Below are 20,601 nucleotides of genomic sequence, written 5' to 3' on the forward strand. Positions count from 1 at the left end.
GTGGACTTTTATAGGGAGTGGATTAACATGAACCAATCCCCACAAAGAGCCCACCTACATCATAAATATCACAAAAAACAGATACAATAATACATATACAGATAGCACATCTAATATACATAGCAGATGTCAAAACAGAATCAAAAAATTCATTATATAAATGGCAGTATGGTACCTAAAAACACCCATTATAGCCTCATTGTAGATCCGTCCAATGTGCCCATAATAACCATAAACCAATGATAGGGTGCGTTATATCCAGTGTATCCACATCCTACCTATCAGATCTAGTCTGGTATCACATTCAGACACATGCATGGAGTCCACCAATCCCCATCTCACACCAATCACCTATAACATCCAGAATGCAGTGCTCACCACAACCTCCAATCACACCGCAAGAGTGTGTCATGTTTACTAACAAGCCCCACTGGCCAATCGATGGGCCTTACATACCAGCGCCATGTGTGTCTCCTCCAATGGATCCACCGGCCTCTAGAGCTGTAAACAGAGCCTCACACCAGCGTGCACAACCTCCAATCACACCGCAAGAGTGTGTCATGTTTACTAACAAGCCCCACTAGCCAATCAATGGGCCATACATACCAGCGCCATGTGTGTCTCCTCCAATAGATCCACCGGCCTCCAGAATTGTAAACAGAGCCTCACACCAGCGTGCAGGCGTGCGGGCGCACATAGCTCCACCCCCAGCAGCACCATCGCTGATGATGCTACATAGTGAGGGAGACAACGCCCGCCCACCGCCGCACAGCCACGCATGTGCTCGGGACACCTGTCTCACCGCAGCTGCGCATGCGCCCAGAATACCTGTCTCACCGCAGCTCGAGCGCCGAATCATCCATCTATAAGGAGTCCTAGCGCTATAAAGAAAAACGCCACACTACCATGGAGAACACCCCCTGACTAATCTATCCAACTACTTCTATAGTATGAAGACCATAAATGGCAGTGGACCATATATGATAGTGGAGTGTTAGAGCATATACTATAATAGGGCTGGTGGATACATAAACATAATCAAACATATATTAGATCACAATTTCGCAATTAGGCCAGTGAGCAAGATGATATATAAACTAGACAAAGTCCATAAGGTAACATTCAATCCATAAAGGTCATCAGCCTCTGCATCTTCTGCCAATGTGGCCATATATGTATATAAACCTAAAAACATACAAAAGATATATAATAAATAAAACCCATAAAAGCAATCCTATAACTTGATAAGGTCACAGGACAATATCACGGCTTACTTAACACAGCCAATTAAAGTGCACAGATTTGGAGATTATATTCAATATTTAGTCCTCCAGGCTGCAACGAGCCCAGCCTGGAGATCCATCTCAATTCTTTTTGCTTTAACAACGTAATGCGGTCACCACCTCTCCTCAGTGGTGGCACCCCATCGATCACCCTAAACCTCAATTGGCTCACAGTGTGCCTATTGTCACAAAAATGCTTAGGGACCGGTAGTTCTAACATCTTGTTCCTAATAGTGCTCTTATGCTTCCCTATTCGTATCTTGACCTCTTTTGTTGTCTCGCCAACATAGACAAGCCCACAAGGGCACACTATCATATAAATGACGAAACTAGACATACAAGTATATCTGCCTTTGATAAAGATCTCTTTCCCCGTATGGGGGTGATGGAAAACATCCCCTTTAATCATGTTACTGCAACAGGCACAACCGAGACAGGGGAAATTCCCCTGTCTCGGAGGGGCCAAGGTACTCTGTACAAGAGTCCTACCTGGGCCTATATCCGAATGCACAAGCCTATCTTTGAAATTGCGTCCTCGTTTATATGAGAAAACTGGAGTACGTGAAAATTCAGCTATATTTGGAAGACCCTTCTGCAATATATGCCAATGTCTCCTCAGAATACCGCCAATCTGATTACTGGCAGTATTGAATGTAGAAACAAAGGGTATTCGTTTATCCACACTCTTAGTTCTCTTATTTCTGAATTCCTGTCGTGTCCCACTTTTAACTTTATTTTTATAGACCCTCACATCACTAGCTGGATAACCCCTTTCAATGAACTTACTACACATGTCATCAAGTCTGGGTTCAAGAAGAGAGTCATCCGACACTATTCTTCTCACCCTTACCATTTGACTCCACGGTAAGGATTCCACCATTTTTCTAGGGTGATGGCTATTAAAACACAATAGACTGTTCCTATCGGTCTCCTTAACGTATAAATCCGTCTTCAAAGTTGACCCCTCTTTGTACACCATCGTATCCAAGAATTGGACCCGCTCCGAGGAATATGTCAGCGTAAAGTCCAATTGGAACTTTACGCTGACATATTCCTCGGAGCGGGTCCAATTCTTGGATACGATGGTGTACAAAGAGGGGTCAACTTTGAAGACGGATTTATACGTTAAGGAGACCGATAGGAACAGTCTATTGTGTTTTAATAGCCATCACCCTAGAAAAATGGTGGAATCCTTACCGTGGAGTCAAATGGTAAGGGTGAGAAGAATAGTGTCGGATGACTCTCTTCTTGAACCCAGACTTGATGACATGTGTAGTAAGTTCATTGAAAGGGGTTATCCAGCTAGTGATGTGAGGGTCTATAAAAATAAAGTTAAAAGTGGGACACGACAGGAATTCAGAAATAAGAGAACTAAGAGTGTGGATAAACGAATACCCTTTGTTTCTACATTCAATACTGCCAGTAATCAGATTGGCGGTATTCTGAGGAGACATTGGCATATATTGCAGAAGGGTCTTCCAAATATAGCTGAATTTTCACGTACTCCAGTTTTCTCATATAAACGAGGACGCAATTTCAAAGATAGGCTTGTGCATTCGGATATAGGCCCTGGTAGGACTCTTGTACAGAGTACCTTGGCCCCTCCAAGACAGGGGAATTTCCCCTGTCTCGGTTGTGCCTGTTGCAGTAACATGATTAAAGGGGATGTTTTCCATCACCCCCATACGGGGAAAGAGATCTTTATCAAAGGCAGATATACTTGTATGTCTAGTTTCGTCATTTATATGATAGTGTGCCCTTGTGGGCTTGTCTATGTTGGCGAGACAACAAAAGAGGTCAAGATACGAATAGGGAAGCATAAGAGCACTATTAGGAACAAGATGTTAGAACTACCGGTCCCTAAGCATTTTTGTGACAATAGGCACACTGTGAGCCAATTGAGGTTTAGGGTGATCGATGGGGTGCCACCACTGAGGAGAGGTGGTGACCGCATTACGTTGTTAAAGCAAAAAGAATTGAGATGGATCTCCAGGCTGGGCTCGTTGCAGCCTGGAGGACTAAATATTGAATATAATCTCCAAATCTGTGCACTTTAATTGGCTGTGTTAAGTAAGCCGTGATATTGTCCTGTGACCTTATCAAGTTATAGGATTGCTTTTATGGGTTTTATTTATTATATATCTTTTGTATGTTTTTAGGTTTATATACATATATGGCCACATTGGCAGAAGATGCAGAGGCTGATGACCTTTATGGATTGAATGTTACCTTATGGACTTTGTCTAGTTTATATATCATCTTGCTCACTGGCCTAATTGCGAAATTGTGATCTAATATATGTTTGATTATGTTTATGTATCCACCAGCCCTATTATAGTATATGCTCTAACACTCCACTATCATATATGGTCCACTGCCATTTATGGTCTTCATACTATAGAAGTAGTTGGATAGATTAGTCAGGGGGTGTTCTCCATGGTAGTGTGGCGTTTTTCTTTATAGCGCTAGGACTCCTTATAGATGGATGATTCGGCGCTCGAGCTGCGGTGAGACAGGTATTCTGGGCGCATGCGCAGCTGCGGTGAGACAGGTGTCCCGAGCACATGCGTGGCTGTGCGGCGGTGGGCGGGCGTTGTCTCCCTCACTATGTAGCATCATCAGCGATGGTGCTGCTGGGGGTGGAGCTATGTGCGCCCGCACGCCTGCACGCTGGTGTGAGGCTCTGTTTACAATTCTGGAGGCCGGTGGATCTATTGGAGGAGACACACATGGCGCTGGTATGTATGGCCCATTGATTGGCTAGTGGGGCTTGTTAGTAAACATGACACACTCTTGCGGTGTGATTGGAGGTTGTGCACGCTGGTGTGAGGCTCTGTTTACAGCTCTAGAGGCCGGTGGATCCATTGGAGGAGACACACATGGCGCTGGTATGTAAGGCCCATCGATTGGCCAGTGGGGCTTGTTAGTAAACATGACACACTCTTGCGGTGTGATTGGAGGTTGTGGTGAGCACTGCATTCTGGATGTTATAGGTGATTGGTGTGAGATGGGGATTGGTGGACTCCATGCATGTGTCTGAATGTGATACCAGACTAGATCTGATAGGTAGGATGTGGATACACTGGATATAACGCACCCTATCATTGGTTTATGGTTATTATGGGCACATTGGACGGATCTACAATGAGGCTATAATGGGTGTTTTTAGGTACCATACTGCCATTTATATAATGAATTTTTTGATTCTGTTTTGACATCTGCTATGTATATTAGATGTGCTATCTGTATATGTATTATTGTATCTGTTTTTTGTGATATTTATGATGTAGGTGGGCTCTTTGTGGGGATTGGTTCATGTTAATCCACTCCCTATAAAAGTCCACCATTACCACATTGTTTTATGCTTGATAAAGACCCATCTGGGTCGAAACGTTGCACCGTGGCGAATAAAGGATTTCATTGAATACTTTCACCTGGATTGGATGCTGTCCTTCCTTTCTCATATGGTATGCTTCTCTTTTGGCGTCTCAACCCCCAGGTGTCATGATCTCCATGGCCAGAGAACTAGCATAAGCCTCAATAGGAACAAGCTCTTGGAAGATGTAACTGTACTGACCATGAACTAAACCTACCGCATCATCTAGAAGTAGCCAGGTAGCATGTCCTACTTTTTATCCCTATATGCCCAGCGCCGGCCGGAGAACTAAATAATGCTAGCAGAGGGAAATATAAGACCTGACTCACCTCTAGAGAAATGCCCAAAAAGGAGACAGAAGCCCCCCACATATATTGGCGGTGATATGAGATGAAACAACAAACGCAGCAGGAAAATAGTTTTAGCAAATTTGAGGTCCGCTTTCTAGATAGCAGAAGACAGAAAGCATACTTTCATGGTCAGTAGAAAACCCTAACAAAACACATCCAGAAATTACTTTAGGACTCTGGCATTAACTCATAATACCAGAGTGGCAATTCCTGATCAACAAGAGCTTTCCAGACACAGTAACGAAACTGCAGCTGTGAACTGGAACCAAAATACAAAAACAAAACATGGACGAATGTCCAACTTATCTAGTAGATGTCTGGGAGCAGGAACAAGCACAGAGAGGCTTCTGATAACATTGTTGACCGGCAAGCATCTAACAGAGAAGCCAGATTATATAGCGACACCCAGATCTAATCAGAACAGGTGAACAGGGAAGATGATGTCACAAGTTCAATTCCACCAGTAGCCACCGGGGGAGCCCAGAATCCAAATTCACAACAGTACCCCCCCCTCAAGGAGGGGGCACCGAACCCTCACCAGAACCACCAGGGCGATCAGGATGGGCCCTATGAAAGGCACGAACCAGATCAGAGGCATGAACATCAGATGCAGTGACCCAAGAATTATCCTCCTGGCCGTATCCCTTCCACTTGACCAGATACTGGAGTCTCCGTCTGGAAACACGGGAGTCTAGGATTTTTTCCACAACGTACTCCAACTCACCCTCAACCAACACCGGAGCAGGAGGCTCAACGGAAGGCACAACCGGTGCCTCATACCTGCGCAATAACGACCGATGAAAAACGTTATGAATAGAAAAGGATGCAGGGAGGTCCAAACGGAAGGAAACAGGGTTAAGAATCTCCAATATTTTATACGGACCGATGAACCGAGGCTTAAACTTAGGAGATGAGACCCTCATAGGGACAAAACGAGAAGACAACCACACCAAATCTCCAACACAAAGCCGAGGACCAACACGACGGTGACGGTTGGCAAAAAGCTGAGTCTTCTCCTGGGACAACTTTAAATTGTCCATCACCTGCCCCCAGATATGATGCAATCTCTCCACCACCGCATCCACTCCAGGACAATCCGAGGATTCCATCTGACCGGAGGAAAATCGAGGGTGGAACCCCGAATTACAGAAAAACGGGGACACCAAAGTGGCAGAGCTGGCCCGATTATTGAGGGCGAACTCCGCCAATGGCAAAAAAGCAACCCAATCATCCTGGTCAGCAGACACAAAACACCTCAGATATGTCTCCAGGGTCTGATTAGTCCGCTCGGTCTGGCCATTAGTCTGAGGGTGAAAAGCAGATGAAAAAGACAAATCTATGCCCATCCTAGCACAGAATGCCCGCCAAAATCTAGACACAAATTGGGTTCCTCTGTCAGAAACGATATTCTCAGGAATACCATGCAAACGAACAACATTTTGAAAAAACAGGGGCACCAACTCGGAAGAAGAAGGCAATTTGGGCAGGGGAACCAAATGGACCATCTTAGAAAAACGGTCACACACCACCCAGATGACAGACATCTTCTGAGAAACAGGCAGATCTGAAATAAAATCCATCGAGATGTGTGTCCAAGGCCTCTTAGGAATAGGCAAGGGCAACAATAATCCACTAGCCCGAGAACAACAAGGCTTGGCCCGAGCACAAACGTCACAAGACTGCACAAAGCCTCGCACATCTCGTGACAGGGAAGGCCACCAGAAGGATCTTGCCACCAAATCCCTGGTACCAAAAATTCCAGGATGACCTGCCAATGCAGAAGAATGTACCTCAGAGATGACTCTACTGGTCCAATCATCAGGAACAAACAACCTATCAGGCGGACAACGATCCGGTCTATCCGCCTGAAACTCCTGCAAGGCCCGCCGCAGGTCTGGAGAAACGGCTGACAAGATAACTCCCTCCTTAAGAATACCTGTGGGGTCAGAGTTGCCGGGTGAATCAGGCTCAAAACTCCTAGAAAGGGCATCCGCCTTAACATTCTTAGAACCCGGTAGGTACGATACCACAAAATTAAACCGAGAGAAAAATAATGACCAGCGCGCCTGTCTAGGATTCAGGCGCCTGGCGGTCTCAAGATAGATCAAATTTTTGTGGTCAGTCAATACCACCACCTGATGTCTAGCCCCCTCGAGCCAATGGCGCCACTCCTCAAACGCCCACTTCATGGCCAAAAGCTCCCGATTCCCAACATCATAATTCCGCTCAGCGGGCGAAAATTTACGGGAAAAGAAGGCACAAGGCCTCATCACGGCGCAGTCAGAACTTTTCTGCGACAACACTGCCCCAGCCCCGATCTCAGAAGCGTCGACCTCAACCTGAAAAGGAAGAGTCACATCAGGCTGACGCAACACAGGGGCAGAAGAAAAACGGCGCTTAAGCTCCTGAAAGGCCTCCACAGCATCAGGGGACCAATTAGCAACATCAGCACCCTGTCTAGTCAAATCGGTCAATGGCTTAACGACATCCGAAAAACCAGAAATAAATCGACGATAAAAGTTGGCAAAGCCCAAAAATTTCTGAAGACTTTTAAGAGAAGAGGGCTGCGTCCAATCACAAATAGCTTGAACCTTGACAGAATCCATCTCAATGGAAGAGGGAGAAAAAATATATCCCAAAAAGGAAATTCTCTGAACCCCAAAAACGCACTTAGAACCCTTGACACACAGAGAATTAGACCGCAAAACCTGAAAAACCCTCTTAACTTGCCGGACATGAGAGTCCCAATCATCCGAAAAAATCAGAATATCATCCAGATACACTATCATAAATTTATCCAAAAAATCGCGGAAAATATCATGCATAAAGGACTGGAAGACTGAAGGGGCATTAGAAAGACCAAAAGGCATCACCAAATACTCAAAGTGGCCCTCGGGCGTATTAAATGCGGTTTTCCACTCATCCCCCTGCCTGATCCGCACCAAATTATACGCCCACAGAGATCAATCTTAGAGAACCACTTGGCCCCCTTTATGCGAGCAAACAAATCAGTCAGCAACGGCAATGGGTATTGATATTTAACCGTGATTTTATTCAAAAGCCGATAATCAATACATGGTCTCAAAGAGCCGTCTTTTTTTGACACAAAGAAAAAACCGGCTCCTAAGGGAGATGACGATGGACGAATATGTCCCTTTTCCAAGGACTCCTTTATATATTCTCGCATAGCAGTATGTTCAGGCACAGACAGATTTACGGAATCTTTGGCAGTAAATTTCAGCTTCATCTTGCCCCTGCGATAGGGACATCAAAGTTTTTTCTGCCTGAAGTTCCAAATGAGGTTCCTCATAAAGCAAGCCCAAGGCCAGAAAAAACGCATCCACATTGCGCAACGCAGGATCCCCTGGTGCCAATGCAAAAGCCCAATCTTGAGGGTCGCCGCGGAGCAAGGAAATCACAATCCCAACCTGCTGTGCAGGGTCTCCAGCAGAACGAGATTTCAGGGACAAAAATAACTTACAATTATTTCTAAAATTCTGAAAGCTAGATCTATTCCCTGAGAAGAATTCCGGCAAAGGAATTCTCGGCTCTGATACCGGAGCATGAACAACAAAATCTTGCAAACTTTGTACTTTCGTGGCGAGATTATTCAAACCTGCAGTTACACTCTGTAGATCCATTATAGACAGGTGAACATAGAGCCATTCAAAGATTAGAAGGAGAGAGAAAAAAAAGAAAGACTGCAGCATAGACAGACTGGCAAGTGATCCAATTAAGAGCACACTAACTACTAGAGAAAAAAAAAAAAAAAAAAAAAAAAAATTTCAGCAGACTTCTTATTTCTCTCCTTTCTCAGCCAAGGATTTTTAACCCTTTAGTGGGCCGGTCAAACTGTCATGATCTCCATGGCCAGAGAACTAGCATAAGCCTCAATAGGAACAAGCTCTTGGAAGATGTAACTGTACTGACCATGAACTAAACCTACCGCATCATCTAGAAGTAGCCAGGTAGCATGTCCTACTTTTTATCCCTATATGCCCAGCGCCGGCCGGAGAACTAAATAATGCTAGCAGAGGGAAATATAAGACCTGACTCACCTCTAGAGAAATGCCCAAAAAGGAGACAGAAGCCCCCCACATATATTGGCGGTGATATGAGATGAAACAACAAACGCAGCAGGAAAATAGTTTTAGCAAATTTGAGGTCCGCTTTCTAGATAGCAGAAGACAGAAAGCATACTTTCATGGTCAGTAGAAAACCCTAACAAAACACATCCAGAAATTACTTTAGGACTCTGGCATTAACTCATAATACCAGAGTGGCAATTCCTGATCAACAAGAGCTTTCCAGACACAGTAACGAAACTGCAGCTGTGAACTGGAACCAAAATACAAAAACAAAACATGGACGAATGTCCAACTTATCTAGTAGATGTCTGGGAGCAGGAACAAGCACAGAGAGGCTTCTGATAACATTGTTGACCGGCAAGCATCTAACAGAGAAGCCAGATTATATAGCGACACCCAGATCTAATCAGAACAGGTGAACAGGGAAGATGATGTCACAAGTTCAATTCCACCAGTAGCCACCGGGGGAGCCCAGAATCCAAATTCACAACACCCAGGGTGGACCTGACCAGTTTTAGCAACTTCCCCATCTTCTGATAACATATAAGGCCGGCCACACTCTTCATCTGAAGAGTCCAGGTCCGAACCCTCGTCGGGCGGAAGCTCACCCAGTTCACCCTCGGATTCTACGTCAGATGCCTGGGCAGACGTAGGGAATGGGTTTACGGAGCTCTGCAGTCCATGATGTTTTAACTGCTCCTTTACAGTGCTTTGTACTTCGCTTCTAACAATATCTTTTATATTCTGAAGCAAAGATGAAGACTCTTCAGACACAGTTTTTTCTATGCATGAGCGGCACATACGCTTTTCATACGTTTTGGGGAGGCTTCTATCACAGAGTGCACATACTTTATGCTTTTGTTTAGAGGTGACTTTTTTTCCCTGCATATATACAAAAAACACAGTGTCATTGACATGTTTTTTGCCTTACAAAGGCACTCACCCACCGGACCCTTAGTACCACGACAGGCTGTGGGATTTCAGCTGGGATCGTCGATTCCTTCAGATCTGCCATCCTGCAGGAGACTGTTCCCAGCGCCTGCTTGCCGCCTTGCACTTTTAAATATGGCGGGCAGGAAGCGGTGTGTGCGTCTCTGAACTTTCTCCCCCCCGGAGAGTGTCAGCACACCGCTTCTTCAGCGTGTAGCGTCACTTCCGGTTCAATCCCGGAAGTTCCCCCATTCAGTCGGCGCCAGCGTCGTGATGGGTACGCTCACTTTTCTCCCTCGGCCCAGCCTCCGGCCAGGAGCGGACGCCGGGGAGTCCCCAGTGGGAAAGACGCATCTGCAGCTCCAGGTATGGAGGCGACGCGCACACGCCGCCACCGCTGCTCCCACCGCGGACCTCGGTCAGAGACCGGCAAAGCAAGGGAGACCTCTCCCCATGCAGCACCGCAGGTTCCCCGCAAGAACAGGAAACCAAACTGAGGAGAGAGGTGCCGCCCCCATCTTTTATCTCCTATGCAGGTTTCCTGTTCTTGGGGGCGGGACCATCTCTCATGTACCGGTGCTGTCATGGGGAAGGGAAAAATCGAATTGTTCTTCTTTAACCCCTTAGTGACAGAGCCAATTTGGTACTTAATGACCGACCCACTTTTTACAATTCTGACCACTGTCACTTTATGAGGTTATAACTCTGGAACGCTTCAACGGATCCTGCTGATCCTGAGATTTTTTCGTGACATATTGTACTTCATGTTAGTGATAACATTTCTTCGATATTACTTGCGTTTATTTATGAAAAAAATGGAAATTTGGCAAAAAAAAAATTAAATTTTGCAATTTTCAAACATCAGCTCAATTTTGGAAACAAAATTGTTTTTTTTGTTAGGAAGTTATAAGGGTTAAAAGTTAACCAGCGATTTCTCATTTTTGCAACAAAGTTTACAAAACCATTTTTTTAGGGACCATCTCACATTTAAAGTCACATTGAGGGGTGTATATGACAGAAAATACTCCAAAGTTACACCATTCTAAAAACTACACCCCTCAAGGTGCTCAAAACCACATTCAAGAATTTTATTAGCCCTTTACGTGCTTCACATGAACTGAAGCAACGTGGAAGGAAAAAATTAAAATTTTACTTTTTTTACAAGCATTTTACTTCAGAACCAATTTTTTTTATTTTCATCAGTATAAAAAGAGAAAATTAACCACAAAATTTGTTGTGCAATTACTCATAAATACGCCGATACCCCATATGTGGAGGTAAACCACTGTTTGGGAGCACCGCAGAGCTCGGAAGGGAAGCAGCGCCGTTTGACTTTTTCAAAGCAGAATTGGCTGGAATTGAGATTGTACGCCATGTCACGTTTGGAGAGCCCCTGATGTGCCTAAGCAGTGGAAACCCCCCACAAGTGACACCATTTTGGAAACCGGACCCCTTAAGAAACTTTTCTAGATGTGTGGTGGGCACTTTGAACCCCCAAGTGCTTCACAGAAGTTTATAATGCAGCGCCGTGAAAATAAAAAATCTTTTTTTTCCACAAATTATTTTTTAGTCCGCAATTTTTTTATTTTGACAAGGGTAACAGGAGAAATTGGACCACAAAAGTTGTTTGCCAGTTTGTCCTGAGTACGCAGATACCCCATATGTGGGGGTGGGACCACTGTTTGGGCACACATCGGGGCTCGGAAGGGAAGTAGTGATTTTTGGAATGCAGACTTTGATGGAATGGTAGCCACAAAAACCTCATTGACATATTATTGTCAGTGAATAGGGCTATAATTAGCCCATCCAAATAGGAAGAAAGAGAGGTACCCACTCTAGAATATATATATGCAAGGAGAAACAGGAGCTTTTAGGTACAGTAAGTAAAAAGCCATATTTTATTGAAAGTTCACATAGACTATTAAATACACAAATCACCATCAGAAAAACACATATAAAGTGAAACATATGCAGGAAGAAAGCAGGAATATCAGTAAACCACTAATTGCAACTGCCTGATTGTGCATACAAATCAATCTTTCTCTAAAGTGATTGTGCAAATAGAATATAGCACCGGCAGTCTGGCCTCCCTCAAAGACTATATGAAGTAACCTAGGCCAAGCAAAACCTCCGGGAGGAACAAGCACTTACCGCGGACAGAGACTAGAGGACCCTATCCATAATCCTAATCAAAACTAACCGCAACACACCTCTAATCCCAACCCTAACCATAACCCTAACCACAAACCTAACCCTAATCCCAGCCCTAATCCCAATACACCCCTAGCCCTAATACCAACCCTAACCATAACCCTAATCCCAAACCTAACCCTAATCACAACCCTAACTCTAATCACAACCCTAACTTTAGCCCCAACCCTAGTCCAAACCCTAGCTTTAGCCCCAACCCTAACCCTAACTTTAGCCCTAACCATAACCCTAACTTTAGCTCACCTCACTTTAGCCCAACTGTAACCCTAATTGGAAAATGAAAATAGATACATTTTCTTTATTTTATTATTTTTTCCTAACTAAGGGGGGTTATTTACTATTTTGTTTATTTGGTCACTGTGATAGAGTCTATCACGGTGACCAAAATGAACCAATAGGAAAAATGTTCCTACTGTTGCTAGGTGCCAGCCGGCAGATCTCGGCGGGTGCAGTGTGCATGTGCCCACCATTTTCTCCAAGAAGCAGCCGGAGGCACGGGGGACTTCAGGGGGCCATGGAGGGACAACGGAGGTACCAGGGGGGGATTGGGGACTCTATTTCTCTCTCCTCTGATGTGCAATCACATCACAAAAGAGAGAAATTAAATAGCACATCAGACTTTTTTTTTTGCGGCCGCAGTTATACATTTAGTAACGGTGATCACAAAACAGGAGTCGGTAAAAACCGACCCCAATCATGTTCTTTGGGGTCTCGGCTACCCCAGGCAGCCGTGACCCCGAGATCTGCCAGGTGCCGGCCGGCAGATCTGGTGCACTACCCATGCGCCCACCATTTTCTTCCCGGAAGAAGATGGTGGCTCCTATGGGGGGATGCACATGGGCCAAGGAGCACCGGGAGGTACCGGGGAGGATCAGGGGCCTTATTTCTCTGTCCTCTGATGTGCAATCACATAGGAGGACAAAATCAAATGGCAAATTGCGTTTTCGCTGGTAAACCGTTAATTACCGGCGATCGCAACCTGGAGTCGGTAAAAACCGACCCAAATCATGTTCTCTGGGGTCTCGGCTACCCCCGGCAGCTAAGACCCCAGAGAAAATCTTACTCTGGGGGCGCTATACACTTTTTCCACAGCGCCGTTAATTAACAGCGCTGTGGTTTAAGTACCCTTAACTACCGCCGTTAAAAGGCGTATCGGCGGTCATTAAGGGGTTAATCAGAATCTGAAGTTGTCTAGTGATTAGATTTCGGTGCACAGGGGCTGTCCTGTACATGGGGTCTTCTCCTCCCTGTCTGTGATTCTCCAACCCCCCCTCCTCAGAAATCTCTTCTTTAAATAGTAGGCAGATCATTGAAAAGCAGTGACCTGTCATTCAAAGACTAGAAGCAGGTGGAGGGGTGGGGAAACTGATAAAGAGTAGAAGACACAGTTTGCAGTCCAACCCCTGTGCTCGACAATTTAAAATCCAGATGATTTTCCCACTCTGAAGAGTTCATTTGAGTTCAGGCCGGCAGGGAGCGCAGATTCGGTGACGTCACTGCTAGACACTGAAGCTCCACTCCCAGCATTTCATTAATTCCCCAGTAGTTTACAGCCAGGAGCGGTTGCATTAGCACTGCTCCCAGTTGTAAACTGCAAATTCCCCTAGATATGGTTACTGCGTGGGACTGACTGACTGACTGTACGCCGGACAGGTATGGTATATTGTTGGTTTATTGTTTTAACATTTTTTCCAGATCGAGGGCTTCGCTTGGAATGGCAGACTAATAAAGATGGAAAAAATGTGTATATTGTTTTATTTCATTAAAAGACTTTTTCTTACTGTGTGGTGTGTTTGATTAACCCATTAACTACTATAGGATTAGTTATGGATAGGTGTCTTATTACAATAGGAAGGTGACATTAACCCCTCATTAACCCACTTGCCACCGCTACAGGGCAAGTGGGAAGAACCAGGCAAAGCTCCAGAATTGGCGCATCTAATAGATGCACCTTTTCTGGGCAGCTGCGGGCTGCTTTTCTTAGGCTGGGGGGCCCATATCCATGGCCCCTTACCAGCCTGAGAATAACAGCCTGCACCTGTGAGTTTTGCTGGGTTGGTTGGTTTTTAATTTCATTCATTGTCCCCTGCTCGCGCTGCTCGCCGGCAGAGCAGGGGACAATGAATGAAAGCCGCGTTCAGCACCACACGCAGGGGAACAGCGCTTACAGTAGTGGTGCTTCTCCCGCGTCCGTCTGTGTGCACGGAGGACAGTGTACACTGTTCTCCATGTGTGGGATGTTTGGCAGACCGTGTGTCCGGGTAAAAACGTACGTGTCTGCATGTTTTGCACACGGACACACGGTCCGTCAAAACACCCTGACATCTGCATAGATCCATTCATTTGAATGGGTCTACGTTTGTCAGTGTCTCCGGTATGTGAGAAAACTGTCACTTCACGTACCAGAGGCACTGACGTGTGAAACCGGGCTTATATTGAGTCTGCACCCATCCATCATCTGTTCAGCTTCTCCTGCTCTTTGTCATTCTGCTGGCAGCTCAGATTGCATGCTCAATGAGACAGGTTCCTGTTGTGAACTCTATTTTTGGGCTCCCTCTAGTGGTCACAAGCGGTACTGTGTAGTGTTGTCTTTCTGCAGGTTGGCAGCATCAGCTGGTTCGTTATCCTTGGTTGGTTTCCTATTTAGCTCACCTGGATACTCAGTTCCTTGCCTGCTCTCAATGTATTCAGTGCTCTTCAGATTCCTTGTGACTACCTTGCTCCCAGTCTCTCCAAGACAAGCTAAGTTTTTGTTTGTTTATTTTTTGATTATCAGCATTCATCATGTTTCTTGTCCAGCTTGCTAAAATGTGATTTCCTCGCTTGCTGGTTGCTCTAGGGGACTGAGTTTCTCCCCCCACATCGTTAGTTGGTGCGGGGGTTCTTGAAATCTCAGTGTGGATATTTTGTAAGGGTTTTTTACTGACCGCACAGACCCCTTTTCTATTTTCTGCTATCTAGTATTAGTGGGCCTCATTTGCTGAATCTGCTTTCACCCCTGTGTATGTGCCTTCCTCTTACCTCACCGTTATTATTTGTTGGGGGCTTCTATATCTTTGGGAATTATTTCTCTGGAGGCAATTGAGGTCTTTCTTTCTCTCTAGGGGTAGTTAGTTCCTCAGGCTGGCTCGAGACGTCTAGGATTTTAGTCACGTTCACCGGCTACCTTTAGTGTGTTGGATAGGTTCAGATTTGCGGTCTGTCCAGTTTACCACCTCCCTAGAGCTTGTCCTATGTTTTGTTACTTAGCTGGAGTATTTTGTGATCCTCAACCACTAAGGATCATAACAGGTTCCCTTTAAATAAGTTTAATAGACATATTTATTAACTGATGCGTTGTGATATGATCTAGGATTTGTTCTGTAATTAAAAACCTTTTTTACATAGATCACAAGTAAACTTACCAAATATGGGGAGTCTAGTTTTGTTTTGGTCATTTGCAATGGTCACCTGTAGACCTTCCGGAATATGAGGTTTTAAAGGTGTAAGAGGTAGACTTCTGTTTCTGTAAGAGGACAATGCTGTGTGAATGCTCCTTCTGGTTTGTGGCACTTCTTCTCTTTGCTGTACTACATCAGCCCTAGAAAATCCTCTTAACGACAAGGTTTCTGGGTCACCAAGGCGGGACAATGGATGCTCAATGATGGGAAGTCTAGGCATTGAAGATCGGGGTGGGGATAGAAGATGACTAGACATCTTGTAATCTAGAGGACATAAAGAAAAAGAACATGAAATATTCTTCATAACAGTTATATATATTGAATACACAATGAATATTATGTAGCCAATATTAATACCATTTGTTGCATATATATGGCCCCAAGGCCAGATGTGACGGACCAAGGCTAGGGGCCAGATGTGATGGACCAAAGCTAGGGGCCAGATGTGACAGACCACAGCTAAGGGCCAGATGTAACAGAACACAGCTAGCGGCCAGATGTGACGGAACACAGCTAGGGGTGCTCCTTTCCATTTTGGAATGAAAGCCATCTCTTCTTATCTATGAAGCCATTCCTTAGCATTGGCCAAAATTTGGTCTGTGGGATTGCTCATGCTCTGTGATGCTTCTTCTGTTAGACTTGTTCTGTGTTTATATAAATAATAACACATAATTCTGGATTCTAGATGCTGCTCTTATTAAACAATATTCTACATTAATATAATATGTACTGTGTGGTCCAAGCCATACCAGAACTTAGCTGGATGGGTTGCAGCAACTTTGTTCTGGACATGTTTGTTGACAGTCGCACTGACTGTAGCAGGAACAGAACCGTTCTGTACATTGTATGGTGGCTGTTCTTGGGTACAGCAGCTCAGTTCCTATTTAATAGTAGCTGAGCCATCGTACCTGAGAATGTCCACTATACAAAGTACAGAACTGTGGTGTTCTTGCCCTATACAACTGTGTACTTCCAGGTTCAACTGAACCTGGTGACAGCTGATCAGTGGGGGTGTCAGTTGGTGGCCACCTACTGATTTAATGAACCTATCCTAAGGATACTCCATCAATATTAATTCTGGATAAATCCTTTAACCAACAGCAAGACTCTGCAAGATGATTGGTGAGGAAGGAGCCCCTGTGCTGATAATGAGAAGGCAAGGCCTGGGCAGGGTGGATACCGAGTCGTCTGCTACTGCCATTTATGTCATTTCAGTCAACCTATGCCTCTGTATAATAATAAAATAGTTAGTTTCTCAAAAAAGTTTTTACCCCTAAATCTGTGTAAATTTGTTTGCAGTATAGTGTCAATCTGTTAATATACTCGCCTATCAGCATCTTCTCCGGTATCTGGTCCTCTTCTGAGTCATGTGATGGCAATTCAGACTCTCCAGATCACACCACTCTCTGTGTAACCTGATAGTGTCTTTACCATGCAAAACTATGGAGCATCAGAAAGAAACTTATATTGTAAAAGAGACTTCTTGTTCGCACATAGATCATAGGGTCTGAATCACCGTCACATGACTCAGAAGAGGAGCAGAAAGCCACAGGATACTGGAGAAGACATCAGTCAGTGAGTATATTAACAGACTGACAATTCACTATATACACAGGTTCAGAGAAAATAAAGTTAATGGGGAGGCTTCTTTAAAGGGAACCTGTCACCCCGTTTTTTCCAAATGAGATAAAAATACTGTTAAATAGGGCCTGAGCTGTGCATTACAATAGTGTATTTTGTGGACCCCGATTCCCCACCTATGCTGCCGAAATACGTTACCAAAGTAATCGTTTTCGCCTGTCAATCAGGCTGGTCTGGTCAGATGGGCGTGGTGTCTTCCCCCAGATCTTGCTTAGTTTTCCGTTGGTGGCGTAGTGGTGTGCGCATGCCCAAGTCCAGAATCCACTGCACAGGGGAGGGAAAAGAGCGCGATCTGCGCTATTCCCCTGGTGATCGGTGGGGGCGGCCATCTTCCTGTGGCCGCGCGTGCGCAGATCGAGCGCTTTGCTGCCCGGGGCTTCAGGAAAATGGCCGCGGGATGCCGCGCGTGCGCAGATGGAGATCGCGGCGGCCATTTTCCTGAAGCAGAGTTCGCATCTCTGCTTCAGGAAAATGGCCGCCGCGATCTCCATCTGCGCACGCGCGGCATCCCGCGGCCATTTTCCTGAAGCCCCGGGCAGCAGAGCGCTCGATCTGCGCACGCGCGGCCACAGGAAGATGGCCGCCCCCACCGATCACCAGGGGAATAGCGCAGATCGTGCTCTTTTCCCTCCCCTGTGCAGTGGATTCTGGACTTGGGCATGCGCACACCACTACGCCACCAATGGAAAACTAAGCAAGATCTGGGGGAAGACAGCACGCCCATCTGACCAGACCAGTCTGATTGACAGGCGAAAACTACTACTTTGGTAACGTATTTCTGCAGCATAGGTGGGGAATCGGGGTCCACAAAATACACTATTGTAATGCACAGCTCAGGCCCTATTTAACAGTTTTTTTTATCTCATACGGAAAAAACAGGGTGACAGGTTCCCTTTAAGCAAATGATGCTCTAATCTGCCTTTGTATATAATGCACACTGCTCTTGTAGATGAATGCAAAGCTTTAAGGCTACTCATGTACAGGGGCCCACCAGGGAATTCACCTGTGCCCCTGTGGGCCAGTCTAAGCCTGCTTTCATCTTATAAAAAGTGGAGCTGTTTTAGAAGTTCCTCCAGTCCAGCAGGTTGAGCATCACTGCTACTTCTGTACTGGGAAATCACGCATGTCAAAAACAGAACTAAATATGTCTCGATATAATAGTCTGCCATCATCCACATACAGTTGAAAAAAGAAGTTTACATAAACTATATAAAAAGACACATACAGTGGGGAAAAAAGTATTTAGCTGCAAATTGTGCAATTCTCCCACTTAAAAAGATGAGAGATGCCTGCAATTGACATCATAGATAGACCACAACTATGAGAGTCAAAATGAGAAAACAAACCCAGAAAATCACCTTGTCTGATTTGGCAAGATTTATTTTACAAATTATGGTGAAAATAAGTATTTGGCCACCTAAAAACATGCAAGATTTCTGGCTCTCACAGACCAGTAGCTTCTTCTTTAAGAGGCTCCTGTGTCCTCCACTCATTATGTGTAGTAATGGCACCTGTTTGAACTTTTTATCAGTATAAAAGACACCTGTCCACAACCTCAAACAGTCACACTCCAAACTCCACTATGGTGCAGACCAAAGAGCTGTCAAAGGACACAAGAAACAAAATTGTAGCCCTGCACCAGGCTGGGAAGACTGAATCTGCAATAGGCAAGCAGCTTGGTGTGATGAAATCAACTGTGGGAGCCATAATAAATAAATGAAAGACATACAATACCACTGATAATCTCCCTCGATCTGGGGCTCCACGCAAGATCTCACCCCGTGGGGTTAAAATGATCACAAGAACGGTGAGCAAAAATCCCAAAACCACATGGGAGGACCTAGTGAATGACCTGCATAGAGCTGGGACTACCATAAGAAAGGCTACCATCAGTAACACACTATGCTGCCAGGGACTCAGATCCTGCAGTGCCAGACGTGTCCCCCTGCTTAAGCCAGAACATGTCCAGGCCCGTCTGAAGTTTGCTACAGAGCATTTGGATTATCCAGAAAAGTTTGGGGAGAATGTCATATGGTCTGATGAAACCAAAGTAGAACTGTTTGGTAGAAACAAAACTCATCGTGTTTGGAGGAGACAGAATGCTGAGTTGCATCCAAAGAACACCATACCTACCGTGAGGCATGGGGGCGGCAACATCATGCTTTGGGGCTGTTTCTCTGCAAATAGGCCAGGACGACTGATCCGTGTAATTGAAAGAATGAATGGGGCTACGTATTGTGAGATTTTGAGTGCAAACCTCCTTCCATCAGCAAGTGCATTGAAGATGAAACGTGGATGGGTCTTTTAGCATGATAATGATCCCAAGCACGCCACCAGGGCAACTAAGCAGTGGCTTTGTAAGAAGCATATGAAGGTCCTGGAGTGGCCTAGCCAGTCTCCAGATCTCAACCCCATAGAAAACCTTTGGAGGGAGTTGAAAGTCAGTGTTGCCCAGCGACAGGCCCAAAACATCACTGCTCTAGAGGAGATCTGCATGGTGCCAACGTTGTGAAGACTTACAGAAACGGTTTGACCACTGTCATTGCCAACAAAGGATATATAACAAAATATTAAGATGAACTTTTCTTAATGACCAAATACTTATTTTCCACCATAATTTGGAAAATAAATCTTGACAAATGAGATAAGATGATTTTCTGGATTTGTTTTCTCATTTTGACTCTCATAGTTGTGGTCTACCTATGATGTCAATTACAGGCCTCTCTCATCTTTTAAGTGGAAGAACTTGCACAATTGGTGGCTGACTAAATACTTTTTTCCCCAATGTATGCATGTTTTTCTCAATATCTGACATGAAATCAGAATAAACCTTTCCCGTTTTAGGTCTATTAGGATTACCATAATTATTAATATTTGCCAAATGCCAGAATAATGAGAGAGAGAATGTTTTAATGCATTTGTATTACTTACTGCAAAGTCTAAAGTTTACATACACTAAGATTACTATGCCTTTATCCAATTCTGGACTGCCCATATGATGATGTCATGTGTTTGGAAGCTTCTCATAGTTGTTTAGCAACACCTGAGTTAAATAGAGACACATCTGTGGATGTATTTTAAATTTTAATAGTGCATTTGTTTGGAGGCCTGGGCAGGTAAGCATCTATGGCCTTTTGCTAATCCTAATTGACCTAAAACAGGAAAGGTTTATTCTGATTTCATGTTAGATAGTGAGAAAAACATGCATATGTGTCTTTTTATATAGTGTATGTAAACTTCTGGTTTCAACTGTAGCTACAGTCCGGACTGCCTGGTGTAATA

The 20,601-nt window shown here is 44.8% G+C and overlaps 1 protein-coding gene across 1 annotated transcript in view; it reads right to left on the reverse strand.

Annotated features, from left to right (window-relative positions):
* LOC143793030 (EF-hand calcium-binding domain-containing protein 6-like) overlaps window positions 1–20,601 on the reverse strand; it is a 256,139-nt gene that overhangs the window by 228,807 nt on the left and 6,731 nt on the right. The window contains exon 2 of the mRNA XM_077279600.1: window positions 15,643–15,942. Coding sequence (XP_077135715.1) covers window positions 15,643–15,934 — 292 coding nt within the window. The 5' untranslated portion in view covers window positions 15,935–15,942. The remainder of the gene's footprint in view (window positions 1–15,642; window positions 15,943–20,601) is intronic.

The sequence above is a fragment of the Ranitomeya variabilis genome, chromosome 1, assembly GCF_051348905.1.
Source record: "Ranitomeya variabilis isolate aRanVar5 chromosome 1, aRanVar5.hap1, whole genome shotgun sequence".
NCBI lineage: Eukaryota > Metazoa > Chordata > Amphibia > Anura > Dendrobatidae > Ranitomeya > Ranitomeya variabilis.